General features: G+C 42.1%; 2 protein-coding genes across 2 annotated transcripts in view; both read left to right on the forward strand.

Annotated features, from left to right (window-relative positions):
- Window positions 1-10,112: 10,112 nt before the first annotated feature.
- LOC114500806 (protein FAM111A-like) lies at window positions 10,113-14,509 on the forward strand. The gene is made up of 3 exons (XM_028517589.2): window positions 10,113-10,203; window positions 10,729-10,846; window positions 12,640-14,509. Exons 2-3 carry the CDS (start codon window positions 10,766-10,768, stop codon window positions 14,458-14,460), a joined length of 1,902 nt encoding a protein of 633 aa, XP_028373390.1. The 5' UTR covers window positions 10,113-10,203; window positions 10,729-10,765; the 3' UTR covers window positions 14,461-14,509.
- Window positions 10,126-25,773, forward strand: part of LOC114500051 (protein FAM111A-like) — a 68,094-nt gene continuing 52,446 nt past the window's right edge. Inside the window, exon 1 of the mRNA XM_028516633.2 lies at window positions 10,126-10,203. The gene's annotated coding sequence lies outside the window, so the exon portion shown is untranslated. The remainder of the gene's footprint in view (window positions 10,204-25,773) is intronic.

The following is a 25,773-nucleotide window of genomic DNA, read 5'->3' on the forward strand; positions in this document are numbered from 1 at the left end:
TCTATGGATTCAATTCTTTGTGATCTCAAACAGAGGAAGGAGCCCTTGTATAAACTGTTAACTGGTGAGAAGAAATATGAGAATCTCAATCAAGAGAAAAATAACAAACAAGAGTCATCACTTGAAGATGATCAGATTGAACCCATGGAACATTAGGGAAAACATAGGCCCTGGCCTGGTGGTTTTGCTGGTTGAAGTGTCGTCCTGTATACCAAGAAGACTCTGTGGTTTTGATCCCCAGGCAGGGCACATACCTGAGTGGCATGTTGGATTCCTGGTCGTGTCACATATGGGAGGCATCAGATTGATGTTTCTCACACCAATGTTTCCCTCTCCCCCTTCCCTTTGTTCCTTCTCTCTCTCCCTCTCTCTCTAAAATTCACGAAACATATGATCATGTGCATACTGAAAAAGAACATATGCCAATAATTTAGAGCCTCTGGAGCAGCTTCTTTAAAGTATACTGAATATGCTTTCTTATTTAGAAAACTTTTAGAGAATTGTGTGGATGTGCAGAATATATATTGGAGCTGAAATAAACACTGATTTTTTTTTTTTTGCTCATTGGCTTATTTTCCATTTGAAGGGATCTCAAACCTCACATGAAATACTTAGCTTCTTTTTGTATTTTATTTTATTTTACTTTATTTTTTTGCATACAAACAATTTGGCACTAGCCACCATCTTCACCACGGGAATCCAGTCTCCTTCCTGTGGCCTGCAAAGTGCTTAGTGCCAAGGGCACAGGCAAGCACCCCGTGAAGCACATTTCTTTTCTAGGGTACACTATCTGTCCTCAAGATGTCAGGCAACTTCCACAGCACCACTCCCTACCACCTCTTGCCTCTCCTTTTTCACGTCTACAGAGTCTACAAGGAGACAATCGCAAGTCCCCTCATACAGTAACTTGTTCGCCGCCTCTGTGTGAGTATGTGCTGGTACCAGCCTCCTGTACGACTCGAGGAAGATTTAAGGAATAACTGGGACTTGAAAAAACTCAGTTTTCACTTTTTTCTAACTTTTTTCATCCTATTTTTACATTCATGCTCTTAAGGCTTGCTCTGTGCAAACCCCACCCACCACCTGGAGTGGAGCAGTGACTGTACTTCTCAGTGGGTACCTCACATTAGGTCAAGTTAGGAAAAGCTTTCCCCTCCAGTCCACCTACATCGTCAACTTGCACGCACACATCTACTTTGCCCTGAGGTAGGAAAGGAGTTGTCCCCGTCCTCACGGAGCAAGCCTGTTCTCCCCCTCTTTGAGCTGCTTTTCAAACAGGTCACCCAGTGCTGAAGGGATCTGCCCTGTTCGGGTTCTTAAACCACAAGGTGTTTGTCTGAAGCCCCAGGAGGGCGCGCCTTTGGCCGTCGGTTGGGAGATGCCCGACTCCGGAGTCCTCCCTGGGGACCTTCGAGTTCCGCTTCTAGCAACGCGCCCCTCCCGGACCCCAGGAGCAGGGGCGCGGGGCTCCTCCTCCGGCAGCCAGACTCTGTGTGCATCGGCCCCTCGGACAAGCTGACTCACTTGCCTGTGGGGAAGTGGGGAGGTCAAGCGGGGGTCCCCAGGTCCCAGCAGACCCCACACCGCTGGAGCTGTGGGACCACTTGGTCCCCTGGAAGCGGGTGGAACACGGGACAGGGACCGACGCCCACGGGACTCGGACAGCTGCCTCTGTCGAGTCTGGGTGATGATCCTCAGCGGCCGCCAGGTTGTTGTCGGGATGCCAGTCCCACCGTTGCCCACCCCGCAGCGGCTGAGGGCAGTGACCGCCTCGCAAGAAGCACGAAGCACCCGGGGGCGGCGGGGACCCGCTATTCGCCCCGCAGTTCCTGAAGCTGAGCCCGCGGCTCCTGCTCCACGCCGGTCCGCGCACTCACAGCCCGGGACACTCACTGGTCACCCGCCTCCCCCCACGCCGGTCCCATGCTCGCCCAGCTCCGCAGGCTGCGACAGCAGACACGGAAGCGCGGGGAAGGGATGGAGGGACGGGATTGCTCCGCCTGTGTTGGAGAATGCAGAAGCCCGCGGAGCAGGAGCACCGAGCGCGGCACGAGTGGGTGGGTGGGATCTGGCGGGAACATGGTGATCCCAGGGCGGCTGAACAGAGTTCTTCCCGGACACTTGCTCCCCTTTCGCCAGTCCGATAGTCCTTTCCCGCCGCGCCACTGCCACTCCGGGTCGGAAACGTCTACAGCTAGTGTGCAGAAGCGGTGTCAGGTCTGGAGCGCGGGATTTTCCACTGCTTACTGGGCCATAAATTCACGAGACAGGCTGCTCATCGCGGCCTCCAAAGCTCCTGCCACTCCTAGGGCAGCAGCCAACAGCAAGGTGGAAGGCAGATTCTGGGCCTCTGAGAGCGGTTCTTCTGCGTTGGAGTCGGACCTGGAGCTCTTGGGGGTGGTACTCCTGGAGGTTTCGGGGTGGGGAGAGGAAGTGAAGGAGAAAAGGACAGAAGGAGGGAGGGAGAGGCACCTTCCCATTGTGGACAGCACCCCACACCTGGAATGTCACTTGGAGACAGTCTAGACAGCTGTTCCAATGGATGTTTTGTGAGCAGCTGCAGGGCAGGAGGTGGGCTGTGTTACAAGAGCGACCTCCAGGACTGCACTCTAGACTTACTGGATGGTGATGCTGGAGGGTGAGATCCTGTAACAAGTCCACAGCGGTTGGGATATTCGCCGGCACAATCAAAGTTTAATCTGAGCCAAGCTCCTTCCTTTACAAATGAGAAAACTGACACGCCCCCTGTGGGGTGTAGGGACAGGGTTGTTGGGGGAAAGATATCCCCTGCTTGGTTTTTCTTGGTTGTGGGCTGGGGGTGGGGATTTTTCTCTGCCCTTACGTAGTTTCCACCATTGCTGCCCTGGCCCTTCTCAGCTGAATACTTCAGGGGAGCCCTCTGCCTGTGATACAGAGTTCTCTGTGTCTCCTTGGCATCTCAGTTCTATCTCCTCCAAACAGGAATTCCACCCCCTCTGCCTTGCTGCCCCTCCTTGCATGCTGGCCTGGAACCTCTCAGGGCAGTCACCTCCAGTGCCACAGAGTGAATTTCACGTGGGACTGTCCCTAACTGCGTAATGTCCAGTCCTTTGCTAACCAAGGTTTCATTTATGTTGCCCATTTTGTCTTCTTTTGTTTCCAGTCAGGAGGGTAAGTCCAGATCCTCTCATTCCATTTGGCCAGAAATCCAGGATGATACCTGTTTCAATGTTCTTGTTCTGTCCAGGTGTCACCTCTGGGCCTGTTTCTGTTCATTGATTGATTACTCTCCTCATTAGGGGCAATATTTTCCTGCTTCTGTCTAGGCCTGATCATTTTGGATTGGATACAAGCTTGGCTAATTTCATATTAGGGGGTGATTGCTGGAGATGCTCCTATTTCTCTCACTGTGCTTCCACTTTGCTCTCATGCACCGTTACTGTCCTCAGAAACACTTGTGTCCTCCCAAGTCGTCCTTTCCAGGTCTGTCAGGTGGCACCAGAGCAGCCTTTGCTGGAGGGCTGCTTTTGTCTCGCTGGGGAGGCCACAGCTTTCTGAACGCTCTGCCTGGTAGTCTATGAATGATGAAGTTCTCTGGTGTGGCCTTGGGGCACAGAAACAATTCTCAGCCCTGTGTGAGCCACAGAGTTGTCCTGTGTTTCCCTTTGAGGGGGAGGGGTCCATCTCCTGGCTTCCAAGAGTGTCATCACTGTCCCACACTGACACAGACTTGGCTGGAATTTCTCGGGGAGCCCACCACAGGCCTCCAAGTCTTCATCTCTCTGTCTGGGTAGCTGCTGCTCTCCTCTCTCTCTAGTTCTCTGCCCCACAGACTCAAGCCTCCCAGCCCTCCCACAACTCTCAGCTTGTCTTCTCAACCCAGGGGAACTGTCAGGCGCTGTTGTGCTGCCCCTCCCAACACATGGACTGGAAACTCCGCCAAAGACATGTAGTCGTCCACAGGGCTTAGGTCAGTTGACTTCCCTCTCTCAGGGGTCAGAGATCATGGTTCTGAGCTGCCTGATGTCCAGTGTTTGAAAGCTGTGTGTCACTTCGTATATCTTGTCTTGTCGTGTTTTAGTCTTTTGGAGTGGGAGGACCAACCCAGTCCCTGTTTCTTCACCTGAGCCAGTAGTGGACGTGAGTGAGATTCTCTCAGGACTCATCATGAATCCCATGAAATGTGAAGAGAATGAGTTACTCGGTGCCACTGAAAATGACCAGTCCCCCAGACCTGAAGTCACAAAGGTATGCCTGCACTTTCCACCTTCTGCCTGGAACAGCACTCTCACCACAGTGCTGCACTGGGGCCCTCGGAGGGGTTAGTTCATAAACAATGGCAGTGGTAATGCCTTCTTGTGGTCTTCCAAATACATCTGGGGACATTATCCACTTAAGTGCTTCTGAAAAAGGAAATGATACTGTATGAATTTACCACACAAAAGGGCCTTGTACCAGGTGACTACTCAAGAGAATATACATTTAATGTCATTGGGGTCATAGACAGAGGTAAATAGTAACGGTGCTAATATTTACTGAGAAGTGACTGTGTACCTGGGATTATGCTTTTCACTTCCTGTGGGTTATCTTGTTTAACATTTAATGCAATTCTCTGTAGTAAATATTATTACCACCCCTCTTTCACAAATGAAGAGAGTAACATACTGAACTTTATGAAAGTAACAAAAGTCATGGACTACAGAGCAAGGATTTTTGCACCCAGTCAGTCAGGACCCAGTTTTTGATGAGCTCTCTCTGCTACTGAAAATAGGCAAAACGGTAATATTAAGTTGAGGTAGACACAAGTGGTTTTAGAGAGAAGAATGCTTATTTGTTTCTATATGAATATGTACACTTGTTTGCACTTGAATATGTTTACCTGTTTGTACATCTAGCCAATCTTGTGATTTATCAAGTGTTTTATTATATTTCCTCAGTTTTCATAAAACTGTGTACATATAGAAACTAAACAGATACTTAATGGAAATTTTGGAAAGGGGATGTTTCAAGTGTCCAAAAGATACATTAAGTATGTCCAGCTGTACTAGTAAGGGAACAATGTAGACAGACTTAAAAACAGTCCAATTAGATGACAGTTCATCCATCCATCAGCAAACATTTGTAATACCACTACCACTGTGATGCTTTAGAGAGTCAGCTCCACAGTCCATCTTATTCACCAGTGGGGCGGATTGATGTGACTTATCTGAAGAGCAGCTTGGCCGTGGATTTGTTGTGAAATACATTTACAATCTTTATCTCAGTATTTCCACTGCTGGGAATCTGGCCTAGGGACATAATCAGATGGACAGACAGAAATGTTTTCAGTGTAGAAATGTTTGTCGTATTAGAGTAGTTAAACATTGGAGACAGTCTGAATATCCAGCAGTGGAAGAATAGATTAAAAGTTACTGCACACTGAAATATAATATGTCCCATCAAAATCTGTTTTCAAAGGTTGTGTGATGACTTGAGAAAGCAATGGTGGATTGCTCAGTGACAAATACACTCTTAGCCTAGTATAATGCAAGTAACTTAAGATTTCTATCTCCATATCCAGTCTTTGAAGGAAAAAGATAATGCAGAATGGGTATTTGTGGTGCTGGACTAATGATTGATAGTTTTCTCCATTATTCATCATCCATGGTATTTTCCAATTATTATGTAGAATATCTATTAGTTTTCCAGTTATAAAACATGAAACATCAGTATTGAGGGTGATTCTTATGGAAAGTTTCATCTTTCCTTTGTTAAAGATATTGTCACGAAGCAGACATGTTCCGGCACAACTGTTGATGAATTTATAAGAACCTCTCTGTGTCTGGATTCTGTTCCACAAAATTTGTTTACAAAGAGTAACACACATGTCACTTAAAATGTGTTTTCCTGATGAGCTGCTTTCCAGGATAAAATACTCTAAGCAACAAACATTGATTAAGTCCTCAGGCATGTTCACCATTGAAAGAAGTGAAGCCTTCTGTATTCATATAGCTTGCTAGTGACATTCATATGGCATACTATTCCTCTTTGTTCAACATAAATTTACTGTTCTAGGGAACTTTTGTCCAGGCACATGACACTTGCAAATATCTTTATTGTTTATTCTGACACATCCTCAAGGCCAATTACTGTTCAGTAGAAAACATCTAAGTACCACTTATTTCCCAAGACTTGAACCCTTACCTTCTTATATCCACCAGTCCTATGCTGTTACTTAGGGTTGACAGCTTCCTAACCAGTCCTCCACATTCAAGTCCCAACTTAAACCATACTGCAAAATCTCAACAAATAACCCCACGTTGCTCTCCCCACCCCCCGAGACACTACCAAAATTCTGTCAAGTTATTGTGCTTCATGACTTCAGTAAGAAAGAAACTTGGGCTTGTTGTCAACAGGTTGTTTTGGTGATATTTCTGGGAGTCAGCATCTGACATTCTTGGAGACCCCAGCAAAACCCAGGCAGCCCAACATCCTCAATTCAGAATCAGTGTATTCTGAGGCCCCTTCATCCTTCTCTCCCCACGCTCTGAACTCAAGGTGGGGAAAGCACTCTTGCATTAGGTCAAACTCCAGTTTCTTTTTGTTGAGCTCTGCAAGTGCTGGGTTTATTTTCCCCTGGGAGTAAAGAACACTTTTTAGGGGTCTTTTTGATTATCTCATCAAAATTTTAAAAGCTCTTACACTTGGTGAAAATCTGCCTTCTTGGCAATACTGCATATACTGTCTCTATTCTCGTCACTTGTACTTGTGTAAAAGACAAGGTCAAGAGAACAAGCACAGTCTCCCCCAGTCTGTTTCTCAGACTGGTCTTGGGGACTAAGAAGTCCTGAAGGATGTTTCAGGCTGATAGGACTTTCTGAAAACAACATTCAGCTCCCCTGTTCAGCAAATGTCCAAAAAAGCAAAGACCTAAGTAGATGGGGTGGGGTGAGGTGGAGGAAAGGCTGAGATGGAAGGAGGATGCTATACCTGAAAGAGCCTGCTAGATATGAAAGTGAAAATAACACTGTTACCAGCAGAGAGGAAGTTCTGAAGGACAGGAAATCTTTTAATCCTCAACCCCACCCAGTGCCTTCGAAGCTGGTCTGAGCTAACTTGGTTGCTCTCCTGAGCAGTTCTAACAAGAACTGACCCAGTTTGGCTCTGCATTGGAGTCCTGGCTGCTGGTGACAGGAGAGGTGTGCCCTGGAGTGGGTAAGTGCAGAGTTTCTGGGGCGGTGGGATGCTCTGTTGGGCGGGCAGGGGCCTGGGAGTCTGTGTGGCTGGGAGAGAAGAGAGGTGGGTCCCATCCTTTTGGACTGTGTTGGACATTGCTGCCCACCTGCTGTCCCAAGACTGCACAGTTTTATTTCATGGCTACTTCTTGTCAGGCTCTGTGTATTGGGATGGATGAAGGGGCCTGGAAGCATGGTGATGGGCTTGGTGGAGGCTGAGGGTCAGCTGGGATCAGCTCTAGCATGCCAGGCCAAAGCAGAGAGAAGAGTGAGAAGGGAGAAGGAAACAAGAGAGGGGAGAGGGAGAGAGTAGAGCAGTAGGGGAGAGAGAGGCAGGTGTGGGGTGGGGTGGGAAGGAGGGTGAAGAGTGCCAACTGAAGAAGAGCCAGAGGGAGAGGGAAGTAGTGGGGAAGGATAGAGATCTAGAGGGATTGAGAGATTGAGAGAGACAAAGAGAGAGAGAGAGAGAGAGAGAGAGAGAGAGAGAGAGGGAGAGAAGCGATGAGGGAGGAGATGAAATCTAAGGGGAAGTCCTTGGGTGGGCTAGAAATGGACCAAGGACAGGTTGTATATTGCTCTTTATTGGAGGACATAGATCCAGCCCTTTAGGTCAGCAGAGCCTTGACCTCTCCAATGATAATGCTGGTCTTGGACTTGGATAGCTTAGGACACTTCACACTTTGATATAGCATGGTTCAGTCTGGATACCGAAAACTATGTTGGGGAAGGGATGTGGGGTATTTTCCTAACCTTCTGCACCTCTCCACTGTGATTGCTCAAATTCATTCCAATGGAGTGCAAAACTCACAATTGTTCCTGCCCACGTTATATATATATATTTTTGGTCCATGTGTACTAATCACTCCTAAAGCACCTAGGTCTTTTCTCAATTCCGTAAGATAAGTCAGCAGCAGCAGACACAGCAAAACTCCAAATTCTTTTAATTTGGGGACAGTAAGTTCCTGCCTTCAAGGACCTTATGCAACATGGCACATCTCCTCCATTATAAGTACCTCATTTTTGTTTTCCCAGGGTCTCTGCTATTTGAAAAGTCTCCCTGTGGTAAGTATATTGATGATAACAATAATACTAACCATAGTAATATTTACTGGGCAATCTGTGCTGTGCCAGGCACTGTTCTAATGACTTTCCATTCATTCTTTAATCTTTGTAACAGTGGAGGCTGATCACACCACTAATTCCGTCTTAGAGGAGTGGAGAGTAAGGGACAGTATTAATTAATATGCCCAAGGTCAAGCAGCTAGTAAATGCTAATCTCAAATTTGAAGCCATGTGGACTTACAAAAACTAACACTGATGTAGCACTTCCATATTCATTATCTCCTGTAGAACCATTGCCGCAGTGTACAAACAGGAAACTAAGACTGAGAGAGGCTGAGGTGAGCTTCCTGAGAAGCTCATTACCAGGAAATGATGAAGCCAGGGCTCCCACTGCATGGTGGAATGGTGAAGAGAGGAAGCATAGTCTCTGTTGATGTACTGTTGCCTCAAAATTTTTAAATGGGTTTTATTAGTATAGTTAATAAATAGCTAAGCTTGAAGCTGGATATTCATGCTTTCTAATTTTTTTAATTAACTGCTTACATTCAATATCATTTTGTGTCATTTGCAGGTGCACAGCACAGTAGACAGACACTCATTTACTTTACAAAGTAATCCCCCCATAAGTCTAGTACTCACTTTCCACCATACACAGGTATTACAATATTGTTGGCTATGTTCCCTATTCTTTACTTTATGTCCCCATGCCTATTTTGTAACTACCAATTGCACTTCGTAATCCCTTCACCTTTAAACCCAGCACCGTCAGTCACTTGGTTCGATGTATTTATGAGTCTGTTTCTGTTTTCTCCATTGATTTTGTCCTTTAGATTCCACACATAAGAGAAATCACATGGTATTTTTCTTTCTCTGACTCTCTTATCTCACTTAGCATAATACTGTCTAGGTCCATCCATATTGTCACAAATGGTAAGCTTTCATTCTTTTTATGGCTGAATAATATTCCATTCTATATATGTACAAAATCATCTTTATGAGACTGATGTGCAGTCTACTGCACTACAAGGGCATCTTCCAAATCATCTTTAGAGCATAGTCTTTAGGTAAGTTCTACTTGACAAGAACTACAGGGGCTGAGCATGAATTAAGCAACAACACGAAGAAGCAAACCAGGAGGTAAACTGTCTGCTAACAACTTTTCTGTTCTTTTCAATGAATCAATTCTTTTCCCAGAATAAAAAAAAAACTTAAGAGATATAATAATTAAAGACAACTTATGCATCTCAATTGGATCTGGACTTGAATAAATTAGTATTGTGATTATGTAAGAAAAAGTCCAAGATTTTTAGAGCCGGAAAGTGATAATTAGGGTTAACATGTCATGATATCTCTAACTGTAAAATCATGTAGTAAAACGAAAATATGATTTGCAAAAAAATTAGCAATTATTGGTCCTATGTGATAAGTACATGTAGGCTCTTTATGGTATTCTCTCTCTTTTTTCATAATAAAAAGTCATTAAAAGTATACTCTCTGGGCTTTCTGACCTTGAGTACCAGTAAATACCTTAACGTCTCTGGGTGTTCAAGTTCTTTCCCAGGAAAATGGGACTAATCACACCTACCTCATAGGGTTGTAAGAATTATGCAAGGTAGTTTATGAAAGGCATGTGGAACAGGGCATAGTGCATCATATGCATATGCCATTCATTCATTGACTGTATCTTTATAAATCTGTCTTTATGAGGGCTTGCCACGTGACAGGCATGCATTACATGTTGAGATACTGAAGACAGGAGGTTGCTGCCCATCCATGGCTTCCATTCTAGCGTGTTTGTCACTAGTGAAGATTTCACTCTTTTGCTTCATTGTTCATCCTCCTCTGGGGAGACATCAGAGGAGGCACAGAGGGGAAAATACCTCTTTAAACAAACAAAAAAATCTAAAGCAGCCACTAACTTTCCTATCTTCCCAGTCAAACTCCCATTGTAAGTTGACTTTGTCTGTATGTTGTTTTTGCTGTTCATTGTCCTGCAATTATACCATCCCCACGCCATCTCCAACTTAAGTAGAGGCCATAACTTAACATTAATGGAACCAGAACACACTTTTTAAATCTCCAACAGCAAACCCTCCTGAAAGATAGTTATTCCTGCCTTTGAATTCCATCTCTGCCATGTCACTCTGACTGTGGAGAGAGCTCACCTGCCTTCTGTGAGTTATACTTTCCCCCTCTGCAAAAGCAGATATACCTATTTTGCTTGGTATCTGTGGGAATTGGCAATTAGAGATAATTTTTGTAAAGTATCTGGTATAATTCTCCATCATGGGGAGCTTTTGTTGTTGGGGTGATTACAGTTGGTGGATAAAATATCTACTTCCTAAGTTAACATCTCTGAGAAGGGTGTGGCTGGAGCTGAAGGGAAAGGTGGGACACAGGGTCCCCATTAATCTTATCCTCTGTACAGTTAATGGTAGCTGTGAAGATACTGCTCTAACTTCAACCTTTTTAGTGTTTCAGCTGAACTGCCTACTCATCTTCAAGCCATCATGAGCTGTAAGAAAAACAGGTCACAGAAGGTCTCCTTGGATACAAGGAGAAATACGAAAATTGTGGACTATTTTCCTCAGGTACAATATGTTTGTAAATAGTGTTTACAGAATGTATAAATACTAGACTTAGCCATCCTTGACACTGGGCTGCATAGTCCTACTGTCCAGAAATTATCCCATTGAATGTAGGGAATGTAGGGAATGTAACATAAGTTAAAATTCTCATTCATGTTTATTCTTTCTGTTTTCATGGGTGGTGGTACAGAGGAGTTTTAATAAAAATTTTAGCCATAGCAAATCAGCATTTAACAAAAAGCTATTGTAACACTTCGTGAACAACAACAAAAAAACAAATATAATGTACAGCAAAATATGGAATGAAAACAAAATTAAAGTTATTTCATAGCTTGGCAATATATATAATGCCATGCAAATGTGGCTGATGTATTTGATAATGGCAGTACAATTGTGTAAGGCTTTACAATTTATAAAACAATTTTTAAAATATTTATTCTTAAAGTGTCGCAGGTTCGATTCCCAGTCAGGATACATGCCTGGGTTGCAGGCCATGAGCCCCAGCAACCACACATTGATGTTTCTCTCTCTCTCCCTATCTCCCTTCCTCCCCTCTCTAAAAATTAATAAATAAAATCTTTTAAAAAAATTTATTCTTACTATAAGCTTATTAGGCAGGCAGGCAGGATTTTCTCATCCCCCATTTGGTTTATAAAGAGATGAAAGAAGTGATTTGTTCTTAAGGCCATAGTGAGATGAAGGCTTGGACTTAAGTTTGCTGACATTTGGGTGTTCAAGTTCTTTCCCAAGAAAATGGGACTAATCACACCTACCTCACAGGGTTGTAAGAATTATACAAGGTAGTTTATGAAAGGCATGTGGAACAGGGCATAGCGCATCATATGCATATGCCATTCATTCATTGACTGCATCTTTATTATTGACTGTAACAATATTAGTATTCATTTATTATTATTTATTAACAAGTAAATTCATTGGTTATTTATTAATCAATTATATTGATATATGATGATACGATGCATTCTTTATTATTTTTATTAATCTATTATTTATTGATAATATTATTATTTATTATTGACTGTATCTTTATTCATTGACTGTAACAATATCATTATGACAAAATAATTACTTAACTGATGATGATTTCTTTAGCATTTAATTCTCAATTATAAAATCAACGATGGTACGTTATTCTTGCTGATTTTGGTGTTTTAAGAACAATTATTGGTGCAATTCATCACTGTGGTCCAAAGTAGTAAAAATTATACAGCTGAAAAGAGTAAACAATACCCAAGAGAACACTGTGAAGGCTGGCAGACATTTAAGCATGCATCTCTGCTGTTGTTTTTTAAAAGATTTTATTTACTTATTTCTGGAGAGGAGCAGGGAAGGACAAAGAGGAAGAGAAACATCAGTGTGTGATTGCCTCTTGGGCACCCCCTACTGGGGACCTGGCCTGCAGCCCAGGCATGTGCCCTGACTGGTAATGGAACCAGTGACCCTTTGGTTCACAGGCAGGTGCTCAGTCCACTGAGCCACACCAACCAGGGCAGCATCTCTATTTTTGATCAAACTACAAAACCGTTGTTCTTTCCCCCTCACATTTCTCATAAGTATGCACAAGTCTAGTAGTATTAAAAGCTTATCTCATTGATAGGAAAGGAAACTCACCTTATATTTTGGCTCCCAACTCAAACTCTGATTTAATTCTATTCACTGGGGCTTTGGAGACTGGTTCTCAGTTTTACAAAGAAATTTTGTGAATTGCATACTAAAAAATGAAACAAAAGGCAGGTTGCATAAATAGTTTTACAGACTCTAATATTTCCTTTTAGGTCAATAAAGAACAACAGGATAATTCCAGTGTTCCTCAAATGAAGAATGGCTCCAGAAAAAGCCCACATCATGTAACTAATACCCAGGCTCAAGGACCCAAAGACCAGGCTATATCCCAAAATAAGGTACTTGACATTACCTTAGATGTACCTCACAGGAGAAACAAACAAATGAAATACCAGATCACATGTAATGAGAGGCATACCTTATCAACAGCACTTGACACTCTTCGGGTTGTCAAAAAAGAGAGAGAAACTCAGCAAGGCAAAGAAATGCTGGTGCAAGGCACAGAAGGAATTGAAGGCTACCTAAACCTTGGAATGCCCCTCAGTTGTTTGCCTCAAAATTGTCACCTGGGAATTACATTTGCCCAGAATAAAAGTAAGCAGAATGAAAAGAACCAGATATCTGGTCGGCATGACAAGCCATCTACTGATTGTGTCAAATTTTTTATCCACGCAATTGGAAAGACAAGGAAAAGGATTGTCAAATACAGGAAACTTCACAAAGAAGGGGTCAAACTCTGTGTCTATGCTTTCAAAGGAGAAACCATCAAAGAGGCTGTGTGCAAGGATGGCAGATTTCTTTCCTTTCTGGAGATCGATGATTGGAGACTCATTTTAAACCTGGACTCCATTGTAGAAAACACACAGTGCGTCGATGAGCTAGAGGGCAAGCTCTTCCAGGTTGAGGTTCAACAAAGGAGGACGCCTAGGGCAGCAGCCACTCAGAGCCGTGATTTGGCAACCACTCAGAACTATGGTGTGGTAACCACTCAGAGCTGTGATTTGACAACCACTCAGAATCCTGAGTTGGAGGAAAGAAACACCTCTGTGTCGAAAGGAGTAAGTGTGGCCCTGTACCCTAGTTTGAAAAGAGAAATGACAAAAATTAGAGAAAGCTTCAAGAAAAAGATTAAAAATAGACAGGGGAAGAAATTATATCTTGCACATAAAACATACTTTGGGAAACTGACAAAAAATGCTACTCCAGTTAAAATGCTCAAACTTCTTTCTCATCTCAGTGACTCAGTTGGGTACTTGTCATGGGACAACAATGGAATTCGGGGTTGTGCCACCTGCTTTGTTTTTAGAGGGTTGTTTGTTTTCACTTGTCGACATGTAATACAGGACATTGTGGGAACAGGAATAGAGCCAAGCAAGTGGGCAGACATAATTGGCCAATGCGTGAGAGTGACGTTTGGTTACGAAGACAGCCACGAAACAGGGGACTACTTTTTTGTCAGGCCTTGGTTTAAGATATCTGATGAAACTCTCGATTATGCTGTTCTGGAACTGGAGGAAAATGGACAGCCAGTACCTTTGGGACTATATAATGGAATTGGTCCTGTGCCCCTTAGTGGGTTGATATATATTATTGGCCATCCAGATGGAAAGCTAAAGTTGGCTGATGGTTGTGCTGTAATCCCTCAGGGTCAGCGAGTACAAAGATATCAGCAACATTTTCCGTCTCAGGATTCCAATGAGTGTATGCAGGATTTCGATGAGCATATGGAATATATCCATATGTTCACTCAAAGAAGTTTCGAGGAAATGGCTCCCAGAACTGATGTGATTACCTATGACACCAGTTTTTACTTTGGGTCATCTGGCTCGCCAGTATTTGATTCATACGGTTCATTGGTGGCCATGCACAGTGCTGGCTTCCGTAATTACTACCATTCTGAATTTTCCAGTATCATTGAGTTTGGCCCTACTATGGAAGCCATCCTCCATGATATTAAACAAAAGCATAGAGCCTGGTATGAAGGCACATGCATAACTCAGCAGGAGGTAGAAATGGTGTGTGATGAGGATTGAGGACAGTGAGAATCCCATCTATTTCCAAGCTTTAAGGGAATTAGCTATAGAAATGTTATTCCACAGCCTGTGATGATAATTTTGTAAATTTAAAGTGCTATTGCTCCCTGACCAACGTGGCTCACTTGGTTGGTCCTTGTGGCACAGAGTGAAAGGTGGCTGGGTAGATTTCTGGCCACAGCACACACCTTGGTTGTGGGCCCAGCCCTGGTTGGGGCATGTGATAGATTTCTCTCTCTCTCTCTCCCTCCCTTCCCCTATCTCTAAATATAAATAAATAAACAAACAAACAAATAAATAAATAAATAAAATCTTTAAAAAATTATTGATATCATCAATAATAACAAATACTCTTGACCACTTCTTTGTACTTTCTAAGTGCATTTTTTCTAACCTCATGTATAAACTAGTTCTAAAAGCTTTATGAGGTGGATTGTTATCTCTATTTTGTTTTATTTTTTAAAGACTTATTTTTAGAGAGAGTTTGCTTTTGCCAGAATGTCATGTAATCACCTAGTATATAGCTTTTTTCTGATTGACTTCTTTTACTTAGCAATATGCAGTTGAAGTGCTTCTGCGTCTTTTTACGGTTTGATAGCTCACTTCATTGTATCACTGAGTAATATCCTGTTATATTGGTATACCACTACTTTTTTGTTCATTCATCTTTTGAGAGAGCTCTTACTTGCTTCAAGTTCAGTGATTATAAATAAATTTGTTATAAGCATTTGTGTACAAATTTTTGGATGAACATATGTTTTCAATTCAGTTGGGTAAATACCAAGAAGGGTAATTACTGGACTGTGTGGTAAAGTCATGTTTAATTTCATAAGTGTTGTACCGGCTGAACTGTGTTGTAATGGAGCTACACCATTTTGCATTCCCACAAACACTGAGGGAGAGTTTATATTCATTCACATCCTCACCAGCATTTGGTATTGTAACTTTTTTGGGTTGTGAACTATTAGTACTGTTGAAATTAATAATACTGTTCAAGGGATTATAAGATTAATTCATGAATTGGGGCTGTCCTCACTTTAACATAACTAAGTATAGTTACAATATCAGTCTATATTCTGTCAGGAGAGTAAAAATTACTGTCAGTACTACAAGAATATGGTGTTTGATTAGGATGAGGGGTTAGATGAATGGGAGGAGAAAGGGAAGAGAAGATCTCTAAGGTTGCAGCCAGAGAAGTGAAGTAGCTGATTGATGTGGGGAAGTCTGAGATGGTCCACCTCTTGTCACCATGATGGCAAGGTAGTCACTCACAGAGAGGTTGCAAAATTGCCACATCAGACACAATTTACAAGTGGGAGCTTGTGTAGGTATTACACAATCCTCTCACTTCCATGAATATCCAAAAAATAATGCCTAATACTTCATTTTTACCTTCCCAGTTTCTTCAGAGTTATTCTCATTGATAAATGCTGACCTTTAACACACAGGGATTCTAGGAAAAAGTAGTTCTCAGCTTTATAAAGAAGTGGTGTGGGCTAGATTTTATATATATATATATATATATATATATATACACACACACTAACACACTGTATGCACATGTATGCAAAGATTGTTAGTGAAGTTGCAATGCAGTGTTTATCATGAAGTGTATGTCACAACTTTGATTACTAACTGCAAAATATCGGCATATTCCTATTGCTATTATTATGCTATATATAAATCCTATCACCAGGTGTTTTTTGTTCAGATGAAATAATCTAACACAGAGAAGTATCAAGTTAACAAATCAGGCTAAAATTTGACACAGGTAGAAAAAGAGAACATTTTCTTCCTGTTTCCTTTTGACCTTTCATACTGCCCACCTCTTTTCTGTCCTTGCTTATTTCCACATGAGAATTCCAGATGAGCTCACAAAGCCATTAAACATGGCCCTTTTTTGACATCAATACTTTATTTCTTTCCCAAAGCATTAGTTTTTGTGTGTGTCCCCACAAAACCATATGTCCAAGTCCTAGCTGTCTGTTATCTGTGAATGTGAATTTGACTTTGTCAGAGATCAAGTCTGTGCAGATGTAATTAAGTTAAAGATCTCTAGATGAGATCATTGGGATTTCTGGTGGGCCCTAAATCCAATGACTTGTGTCCTCATGAGGGATGGGAGAGGGAGGTTTGACCCAAGAAGAAGGCCTTGTGGGGGGAAGAAAAGAAGACATGAATATGTCTCAGGGAGATGGGCCAAAGGGAGAGGAGAAAGAAAACCAAGAAGCCCACCAGGTCCCCTCCAGGCTGGAACCCATTTTTGAAGCCAATGCCTCATTTAGATCCACCCTCCCTTCTTACACAGCAAGAGCCAACCTTGTCACTTGTTTGCCAGCCCCCGGGCCTCTCCAGTGCATTCATTTCCTCTCCTAAACTTCTGAATGCTGTCCAGAGCTCTCAATGCAAAGATGCTGGAATCTATGAACAGGGAGTGGGACTCTGTCTCCATTGCATGGCACAGGCATTTGGAAATCTAAGACCTGAGGTGTCACCGGGGCAAGACATATGGCAAGGGTCACAGAGCTTCCTACTCTCTCCATGGGCTCCACTCTCCCAGCACCTCCCTATTGCTCAACAACTGATCTTGCTGTTTGATGGCAATTACTATTGAGGAGTTTTAGATGAGCTAAAATTTGAAAGTTCATTAGGTTGAACCCATGGAATATTAGGAGAAATAATGAGCCCTGGCCATGTGACTCAGTTGGTTGGAGCCTCATCCTGTGCACTTAATAGTTGTGGTTTGATCTCTGGTCAGGGAACACACCTAACATGCACCTTCAATCCAAGGTAGTGGTGTGGACCAAAGGCAACCAATCTGTGTTTCTCAGTTATATCCATGTGTCTCTTTTCTGTCTCTCTCCCTTCCTCTCTCTCTAAAATTCAACAAACATATTCTCAGGTGAAGATTTAGAAAATGAAAATATGTCCATAATTTAGAGTATCTGTGACTGCTTTTGTAAAGTGTAATAAATACACTTTCCTAATTAGAAAACTTAATTAGAAAAGCTAAAACACGGAAGTTCATTTGGTTGAACCCAAAGTACCAAGCCACTCAAAACCAAAAATAAAAGCATGTAGACCCTCCTTTCTCCCTCCTCACCCTTTCCCTGATCCCTTTTTTCCCATCACCAAAGCCTCTGCTGCTTTTGGAGAAAGATAATTGAGATGGAGCTGAGATCCCTCTGCCCCCAAGAAATCCAAAGGCCATCCACTGTTGTGTGAATACCAGAGGGTAGGAGTCCAATTTGGCCCAGTTGACTCCAGGTGCCCAAATTACCTTCCTTATCTATTCCAGAAAAGGAAAAGATTCTGGGCAGAGAAGTTTCAGGCACCAAGAACTGAAGGATGGAGCTGAGGCATTGGGATGGGGGGTGGTGCAGAAAGGGGTCCTGGATCTGGATGCTTACCAGACACTGAGAGGCACCTGGGAGAGGACCTAACACTGTGCCTAGATACCCACCTTGGAAAAACAGGACAAGGTCGGGAGAAAAACTGGCGTGACCTGTCAGATGGGGCTCAGTGGACAGTCGTGGGCTTCATGTGCTCTGTTCCAGCACTTTTCTCTCTCATAAGTGCCAGAGGGGATTCTCCTATTCAGGAACTGCTTCATATGGAACATATAGATGGTCCCCAAACCATTTCGTTGTCCCCTCTGAGTATTCCAGCAAAAATAATATAGAATCCCAAAAGAAGGAAGGCAAACCCCAGCATGGGTTAAACACTTGAAAGGCCACCAACCACGCAGAGGCCATTTCCTTGTACACACTGCCACCTGCTGGATGCAGCCTCCAGGGCTCCCCTTCCACACAAAGGCAGCCCTTATTAACCTGTTGCTACAGTTTGTTGAAACTCATGATTTCACTCAAGGGGTGTCTTCCATCTGGCATTCCTCTTGGGGGTAGTTCAACTCAGACTCATTGACTTAAGAAGGAAGGATACAAAATTCCTTGGTAGTGAAATACAAATGGTATGTGTGTATATTCAAGAGCTCAGCCATCGTGGCCTTGGCATCCTCTTGGATTTTACATGAAAAAAAAAAGACTGTTGCCTTTCTTGGGGGAAACTTTATCCCGTACTTCATCATCTGGAATTTGGTCTTCTCCTCCAGACAAAGGTCACCCTGTCGTCTGATAGGCAGAGTGATGTAAGACCATCCCATCCTACTCAGGGACAGATGTGACTGGAGGCTGAGTCACAGAATGTTGAAACTCTACCTCAAATTGCTCCATGTCTTGAGTTTAGCTTTCTGATGGTCCCACCAAGAGCTTAGGACATTTACTAGCACCCTTTCCCTTACCCAGCCCTGCACTCCAATTTTTACCTTGTCAACACTCTGCCCCACTCTTCACGGACTCACCAAGGTGGAGGGGTGCAGGGAGCAGGACATGAAAGGTAGTGAAGTCCTTAAGTGTCTAAAGAATAGAGGGATAATTGACTTCCGGTCATGATGGAGCCATATGTAGACACACTGTATCTCCTCACACAACCAAAATAAGGACAAGAAAAATTTAGAAACCAGGACTGACAGAAAATTGAACTGTACAGTAGTCCGACGACCAATGAGTTAAAATAGACACATTCATCCAGACCAGTAGGAGGGGCAGAGTCAGGTGGCCCAGAGAGGGGCTACAAAAAAAAAAGCGGTGGCTTGCTGACTCCAGTTCTTCAAGGCAGCAGCTGACAGACCCTGGTGCTCAGGCAGTGGCTGGCAGACCCAGGGCATGGGGTGGTGGTGGGAAGACCCAGCAAAGCACACAAGATGGCTAGTTAACCAGGTGGTCACACATTCACCCACAGATAAACCAGGTGAAACTGGAGATTGAGACAGACCTCGAAAGCCAGGGCTCCAGCAAGGGGAAATAAAGCCTCAAAACACTGATTGCAAACACCTGTGGGCATTGAGGTGCTGAGAGAGACTCTCAGCCTCACAGGAGAGTTCGTTGGAGAGACGCACATGGTCCAGAATGTACATAGGCCCACACACCCAGGAATCAGTACCAGAGAGGCCCAGTTTTTTGGTGGAAGCAGTGGAAGGGACTGAAATCTGACAGAGGGTGAAGCAAGTGCCATTGTTCCCTCTCTGACCCCTGCCCCACAGTGTCACAACACAGTGACTGGGTTGACCCACCCTCGTGAACGTCTAAGGCTCTACCCCTCACTACATAACAGGCGTGACAAGACAAAAGAAATGGCCCAAATGGAAGAACAGATCAAAGCTCCAGAAAAAATAAAAGTAAGCAACAAAGAGATAGCCAACTTATCATATGCACAGTTCAATACACTGGTGATCAGGATGCTCACAGAATTGGTTGAATTTGGTCACAAATTAGATGAAGAAAATGATGACTACACTAAGTGAAATAAAGGAAAATGTACAGGGAACCAATAGTGATGGGAAGGAAACCGGGACTCAAATCAATGGAGTGGACCAGAAGGAAGAAAGACACAGTCAAACAGAAAAGACTGAAGAAATAAGAATTCAAAAAAAGAATGAGGAGAGGCTTAGGAACCTCCAGGACATCGTTAAATATTCCAACATCCAAATTATAGTGGTACCAGAAGGGAAAGAAGAAGAGCAACAAATTGAAAACTTATTTGAACAAATAATATAGAAAAACTTCCCCAATCTGGCAAAGGAAATAGACTTCCAGGAAGTCCAGGAAGCTCAGAGTCCCAAAGAAGTTGGACCCAAGGAGGAACACACCAAGGCACAACAGAGTTACATTATCCAAGATTAAAATGAAGGAGAGAATCCTAGAAGCAGCAAGAGATAAGGAGACAGTCACCTACAAAGGAGTTCCCATCAGACTGTCAGCTGATTTCTCAAAGGAGACCTTGCAGACAAGAAGGGGCTGGAAAGAAGTATTCCAACTCATGAAAGGCAAGGACCCACATCCCAGATTGCTCTATCCAGCAAAGCTTTCATTTAGAATGGAAGGGCAGACAGATCAAGTGCTTCTCAGACAAGGTCAAGTTAAAGGAGTTCATTATTGCCAAGCCTTTATTATATGAAATGTTAAAGGGACTTATCTAAGAAAAGGAAGATAAAAATCATGTAAAATAAAATGACAGCAAACTCACAATGATTAACAACTACACCTAAAACAAAAACAAACAACTAAAACAGGAACAGAACCACAGAAATGGAGATCACATGGAGGGTTAGCAACAGGGGAGTGGGAGGAGGAGAGAGGGGGAAAAGGTACAGAGAATAAGTAGAATAGGTGGTAGGTAGAAAATAGACAGGGGGAGGGCAAGAATAGTATGGGAAATGTAGAAGTTAAAGAACTTACAAGTATGACCCATGGACATGAACTAAAGGGGGATAATGTGGGTGGCAGAGGGTGTGCAGGGTGGAGGGGAGTGAAGGGTGGGAAATGGAATGACTGTAATACCATAAGTAAAATATATTTAAAAAAATTAAAAAATAATAAAAAAAGTCTGCTTTGTGAAAGGCACTGTTAGGGAATGGAGTCCCAGCACCACACAGTGCAGAGTATGTGAGGGCAAGGCTGGAGGAAGTCCTGCAAGTGTAAGCACTGGGACTCTAAGGCACTTCTCACCACCCCTGGGCCCTGTGGCATCTGCAGCATGCCAGATGTCACAAGCACCCATTCTTAAAAGAGAGAGAGAGAGGCAGGGAGGGAGGGAGAGAGGGAGAAATAATAAATGAAAACATAAGCCACAAACTGAGATAAAATATTTGTGAAAGACACATCTAATAAAGGACTGTTATCTAAAGTATACAAAGATGTTTTAAAACTCAACAATAAGAAAGCAAACACCCCACTTAAAAAAGGTGGGCCAAAGAACCTTAACAGGCATTTTAATCAAAGACAGTTAGCAAATAAGCATGTGAAAAAGTGCTCAATGTCATATGTCCTTAGAAAACTGCAACTTAAAACAGCAATGAGATACCTCTACCTGTGTTCTGTGAGGTCCACGTCAAAACCCACTGAATGTACAACACCAAGAGTGAACTTAATGTAGAATATGGACTTTAGATAATAATAACAGATTAATATTGGCTCACCAATTGTACCACATTAACACAAGAGGTGGCATCCTTTTTGATTCCATATACATAACATTCTTGAATTGGCAAAATTACAGACATGAAGAACATATTAATGATGGCCAGGAGTTAAGGGTAGGGAAACAGTGGGGAGAATTGGGTGCAGCTATAAAAGGGCAACATTGTGGACCCTTGTGGTGATAGAAACTATACTGCATACACTTCTATATAAAATGCATATTGTATAATATACATTTACATGTATATAACATAAAGAAATACGTTTGAGGACATCATCCACATAAGTGCTTCTGAAAAATAAAATGATACTGTATGAATTAACTATGCCAAAAGTGCCTCGTTGTACCAGGTGACTACTCAACAGAATATACATTTAATGTCACTGGGGTCATAGACAGAGGTAAATAGTAATGGTGCTCATATTTACTGAGAAGTGACTGTGTACCTGGGATTATGCTTTTCACTTCCTGTGGATTATCTTATCTAACATTTAATGCAACTCTCTGCAAGAAATATTATTACTGTCCCTCTTTCACAAATGAAGAAGGTGACACTGAACTTTATGAAAGTAACAAAAGTCGTGGACTTCAGAGCAAGGATTTTTGCACCCAGTCTGTCAGGACCCAACTTTGATGAGCTCTCTCTTTTACTAAAAAATAGGCAAAATGGTAATATTAAGTTGAGGTAGACACAAGTGGCTTTAGGGAACAGAGAGAAGAATGCTTACTTGTTTCTATATGAATATGCACACTTCTTCGCACTTGAATATGTTCACCTGTTTGTACAGCTAGCCAATCTTGGGATTTATCAAGCATTTTATTGTACTTCCTTAGTTTTCTTAAAACTGTGTACACATAGAAACTAAACAGATACTAGTCCTGGCTGGCATAGCTCAGTGGATTGAGTGTGGGCTGTGAACCAAAGTGTCACAGGTTCGATTCCCAGTCAGGGTACATGCCAGGGTTGGAGGCCATGACCCCCAGCAACCGCACATTGATGTTTCTTACTCTCTCTCTCCCTCCCTTTCCTCTCTAAAAATAAATAAATAAAATCTTTAAAAAAACAAACAAAAAAAGATTTATGTTCTAAACCAGCAATTTTCAACCAATGTGCTGCAAGAATTTTCAAAACATGCAATACCTGACTGTTTAGTCAGGGACACTGACCTCTTCCCTTAAATTGTCAAATAAAAAAATGACAACAGCCAAAAAAAAAAAAGGAAACTAAACAGAAACTTAATGGAAATTTTTGAAAGGGGATGTTTCAAATGTCCAAAAGATGCATTGAGTATGTCCAGCTGTACTAGTAAGGGAACAAATATAGACAGATTTTTAAAACAGTCAAATTAGATGACAGTTCATGTATCCATCAGCAAACACTTGTAATACTACTACTGAGATGCTTTAGAGAGTCATCCACACAGTCCATCTTATTCGACAGTGGGGTGGATTGATGTGACTTATCTGAAGAGCAGCTTGGCCGTGGATTTGTTGTGAAATACATTTACAACAAATATATTTATCTCAGTACTTCCACTGCTGGGAATGTGGCCTAGGGACATAATCGGATGGACAGACAGAAATGTTTTCAGTGTAGAAATGTTTGTCATATTAGAGTAGTTAAACATTGGAGACAGATTAAATATCCAGCAATGGAAGAATAGATTAAAAGTTACTGCACACTAAAATATAATATGCCCGATCAATATCTGTTTTCTTTTTTTTAATTTTATTTTAAACATTGTTCAAATACAGTTTTCTTCTTTTTACTCCCAGTCCAGCCCCCCCTCCCACCCCTCCACACTTCCCTCCCATTACCACCTTCCCCCTAATTTTTGACCATGTGTCCTTTAAGTTTGTTCCATGAATCCTTCCCAAAATCCCCTGAAATTCCCTCTACTCTCCTCTGTGGTCACTGTCAGCCTGTCCTCTATTCCAGTGTGTTTGGTTATATTTTGCTTGTTTCTTTGTTTTGTTGTTTAGGTTCCTGTTAAAGGTGAGATCATATGGTATTTGTCTTTCACTGCCTGGCTTGTTTCGCTTAGCATAATGCTTTCCAGCTCCATCCAAGCTGTTGCAAAGGGTAGGAGCTCCTTCTTTCTTTCTGCTGCATAGAATTCCACTGTGTAAATGTACCATAGTTTTTGGATCCATTCATTTACTGATGGGTATCTAGGTTGCTTCCAGCATCTAGCTATTGTAAATTGTGCTGCTATGAACATTGGGGTGCAAAGGTTCTTTTGTACTGGTGTTTTAGTGTTCTTAGGATAGAGTCCCAGCAGTGGAATCGCAGGGTCAAAAGGCAGATCAATTTTTAGTTTTCTGAGGAAGTTTCATACTGCTTTCCATAGTGGTTGTACCAGTCTGCAGTCCTACCAACAGTGCACTAGGGACCCCCTTTCTCCACATCCTCTCCAACTTTTTGTTGTTTATGCCATCCTCTCCTCTTGTTGTTTGTTGCTTTGTTTATGATGGCCATTCTGACTGGTGTGAAGTGGTATTTCATTGTGATTTTAATTTGCATCTCTCTGATAGTTAGCGATATTGAACATCGTTTCATGTGTCTTTGGATTTTCTGTATGTCCTCCCTGGAGAAGTGTCTGTTCAAGTCCTTTGCCTGCTTTTTAATTGGATTCCTTGTCTTCTTAGAGTGCAGTCGTGTAAGTTCTTTATATATTTTGGAGATTAAACCCTTGCCTGAGATATCATTGGCAAATATGTTTTCCCATACAGTTGGTTCTCTTTTAATTTTGATACTGTTTTCTTTAGCTGTGCAGAAGCTTTTAATTTTGATGAGGTCCCATTTGTTTATTCTTTCCTTTATGCCCCTTGCTCTAAGGGGCAAGTCAGTAAAAAAGTTTCTTTGTGAAATATCTGAGATTTTCCTACCTACATTCTCCTCTAGGACTTTAATGGTGTCACATTTTATATTTAAGTCTTCTATCCACCTTGAATTTATTTTTGTATATGGTGTAAGTTGGTGTTCAAGTTTCATTTTTTTGCACGTGGCTGTCCAGTTCTCCCAACACCATTTGTTGAAGAGGCTACTTTTACTTCATTTTATGTTGCTTCCTCCTTTGTCAAATATTAATTGACCATAGAGACTTGGGTTTATTTCTGGGCTCTCTGTTCTGTTCCATTGGTCTATGTGTCTCTTTTTATGCCAATACCAGGCTGTTTTGATTACAGTGGCCTTGTAGTTTAGTGTCGGGTATTGTGATCCCTCCTACTTTACTCTTCTTTCTCAAAATTGCAGCAGCTATTTGGGGTCGTTTATGATTCCATATAAATTTTTGAACTGTTTGTTCTATGTCTGTGAAATATGCCATTGGTACTTTAATAGGAATTGCATTCAATGTGTAAATTGCTTTGGGTAGTATGGACATTTTGATGATATTAATTCTTCCAATCCATGAACATAGCATATGTTTCCATTTGTTTGTGTCTTCCTTGATTTCTTTCTTCAGTGTTGTGTAGTTTTCTGAATACAGGTCTTTTACCTCTTTGGTTAGGTTTATTCCTAGATATTTTATTTTTCTTTTTGCTATTTCAAATGGGATTTTTTCCTTGATCTCTGTTTCTGCTGTTTCATTGTTGGTGTACAGAAATGCCTTTGATTTCTGGATATTGACTTTGTATCTCACTGTTTTGCCAAATTCATTGATTAGGTCAAGCAGTTTTTTGGTGGAGTCTATAGGATTTTCTATGTATACTATCATGTCATCTGCAAACAGTGACAGTTCTGTTTCCTCCTTTCCGATTTGGATGCCTTTTATTTCTTTTTCTTGTCTGATTGCCGTGGCTAAAACTTCCAGTACTATATTGAATAGAAGTGGTGAAAGTGGACAGCCTTGTCTTGTTCCTGATCTTAGTGGAAAAGATTTTAATTTTTGGCCATTGAGTATGATGTTGGCTGAAGGTCTCTCATATATGGCCTTTATTATGTTGAGGAATGCTCCCTCTATTCCCACTTTGCTGAGTGTTTTTATCATGAATGGGTGCTGTACCTTATCAAATGCTTTTTCTGCATCTATTGATATGATCATGTGGTTTTTGTCTTTGCTTTTGTTTATGTGATGTATTACATTTACTGATTTGTGAATATTGAACCATCCTTGCATCCCTGGAATGAATCCCACGTGGTCATGGTGTATGATCTTTTTAATGTATTGTTGGATGCGGTTTACCAGTATTTTGTTGAGGATTTTAGCGTCAATGTTCATCAGTGATATTGGCCTGAAGTTTTCTTTCTTTGTTGTGTCTTTATCTGGTTTT

Source organism: Phyllostomus discolor, chromosome 6, assembly GCF_004126475.2.
Source record: "Phyllostomus discolor isolate MPI-MPIP mPhyDis1 chromosome 6, mPhyDis1.pri.v3, whole genome shotgun sequence".
Lineage (NCBI taxonomy): Eukaryota > Metazoa > Chordata > Mammalia > Chiroptera > Phyllostomidae > Phyllostomus > Phyllostomus discolor.

Excerpts from the sequence above, each read along its gene's own strand:
- LOC114500806 (XM_028517589.2), top strand. The coding sequence starts at position 10,766 with ATGAGCTGTAAGAAAAACAGGTCACAGAAGGTCTCCTTGGATACAAGG. Across the intron at positions 10,847-12,639 it reads TTGTGGACTATTTTCCTCAG|GTCAATAAAGAACAACAGGA; the intron begins GTACAATATGTT and ends ATTTCCTTTTAG.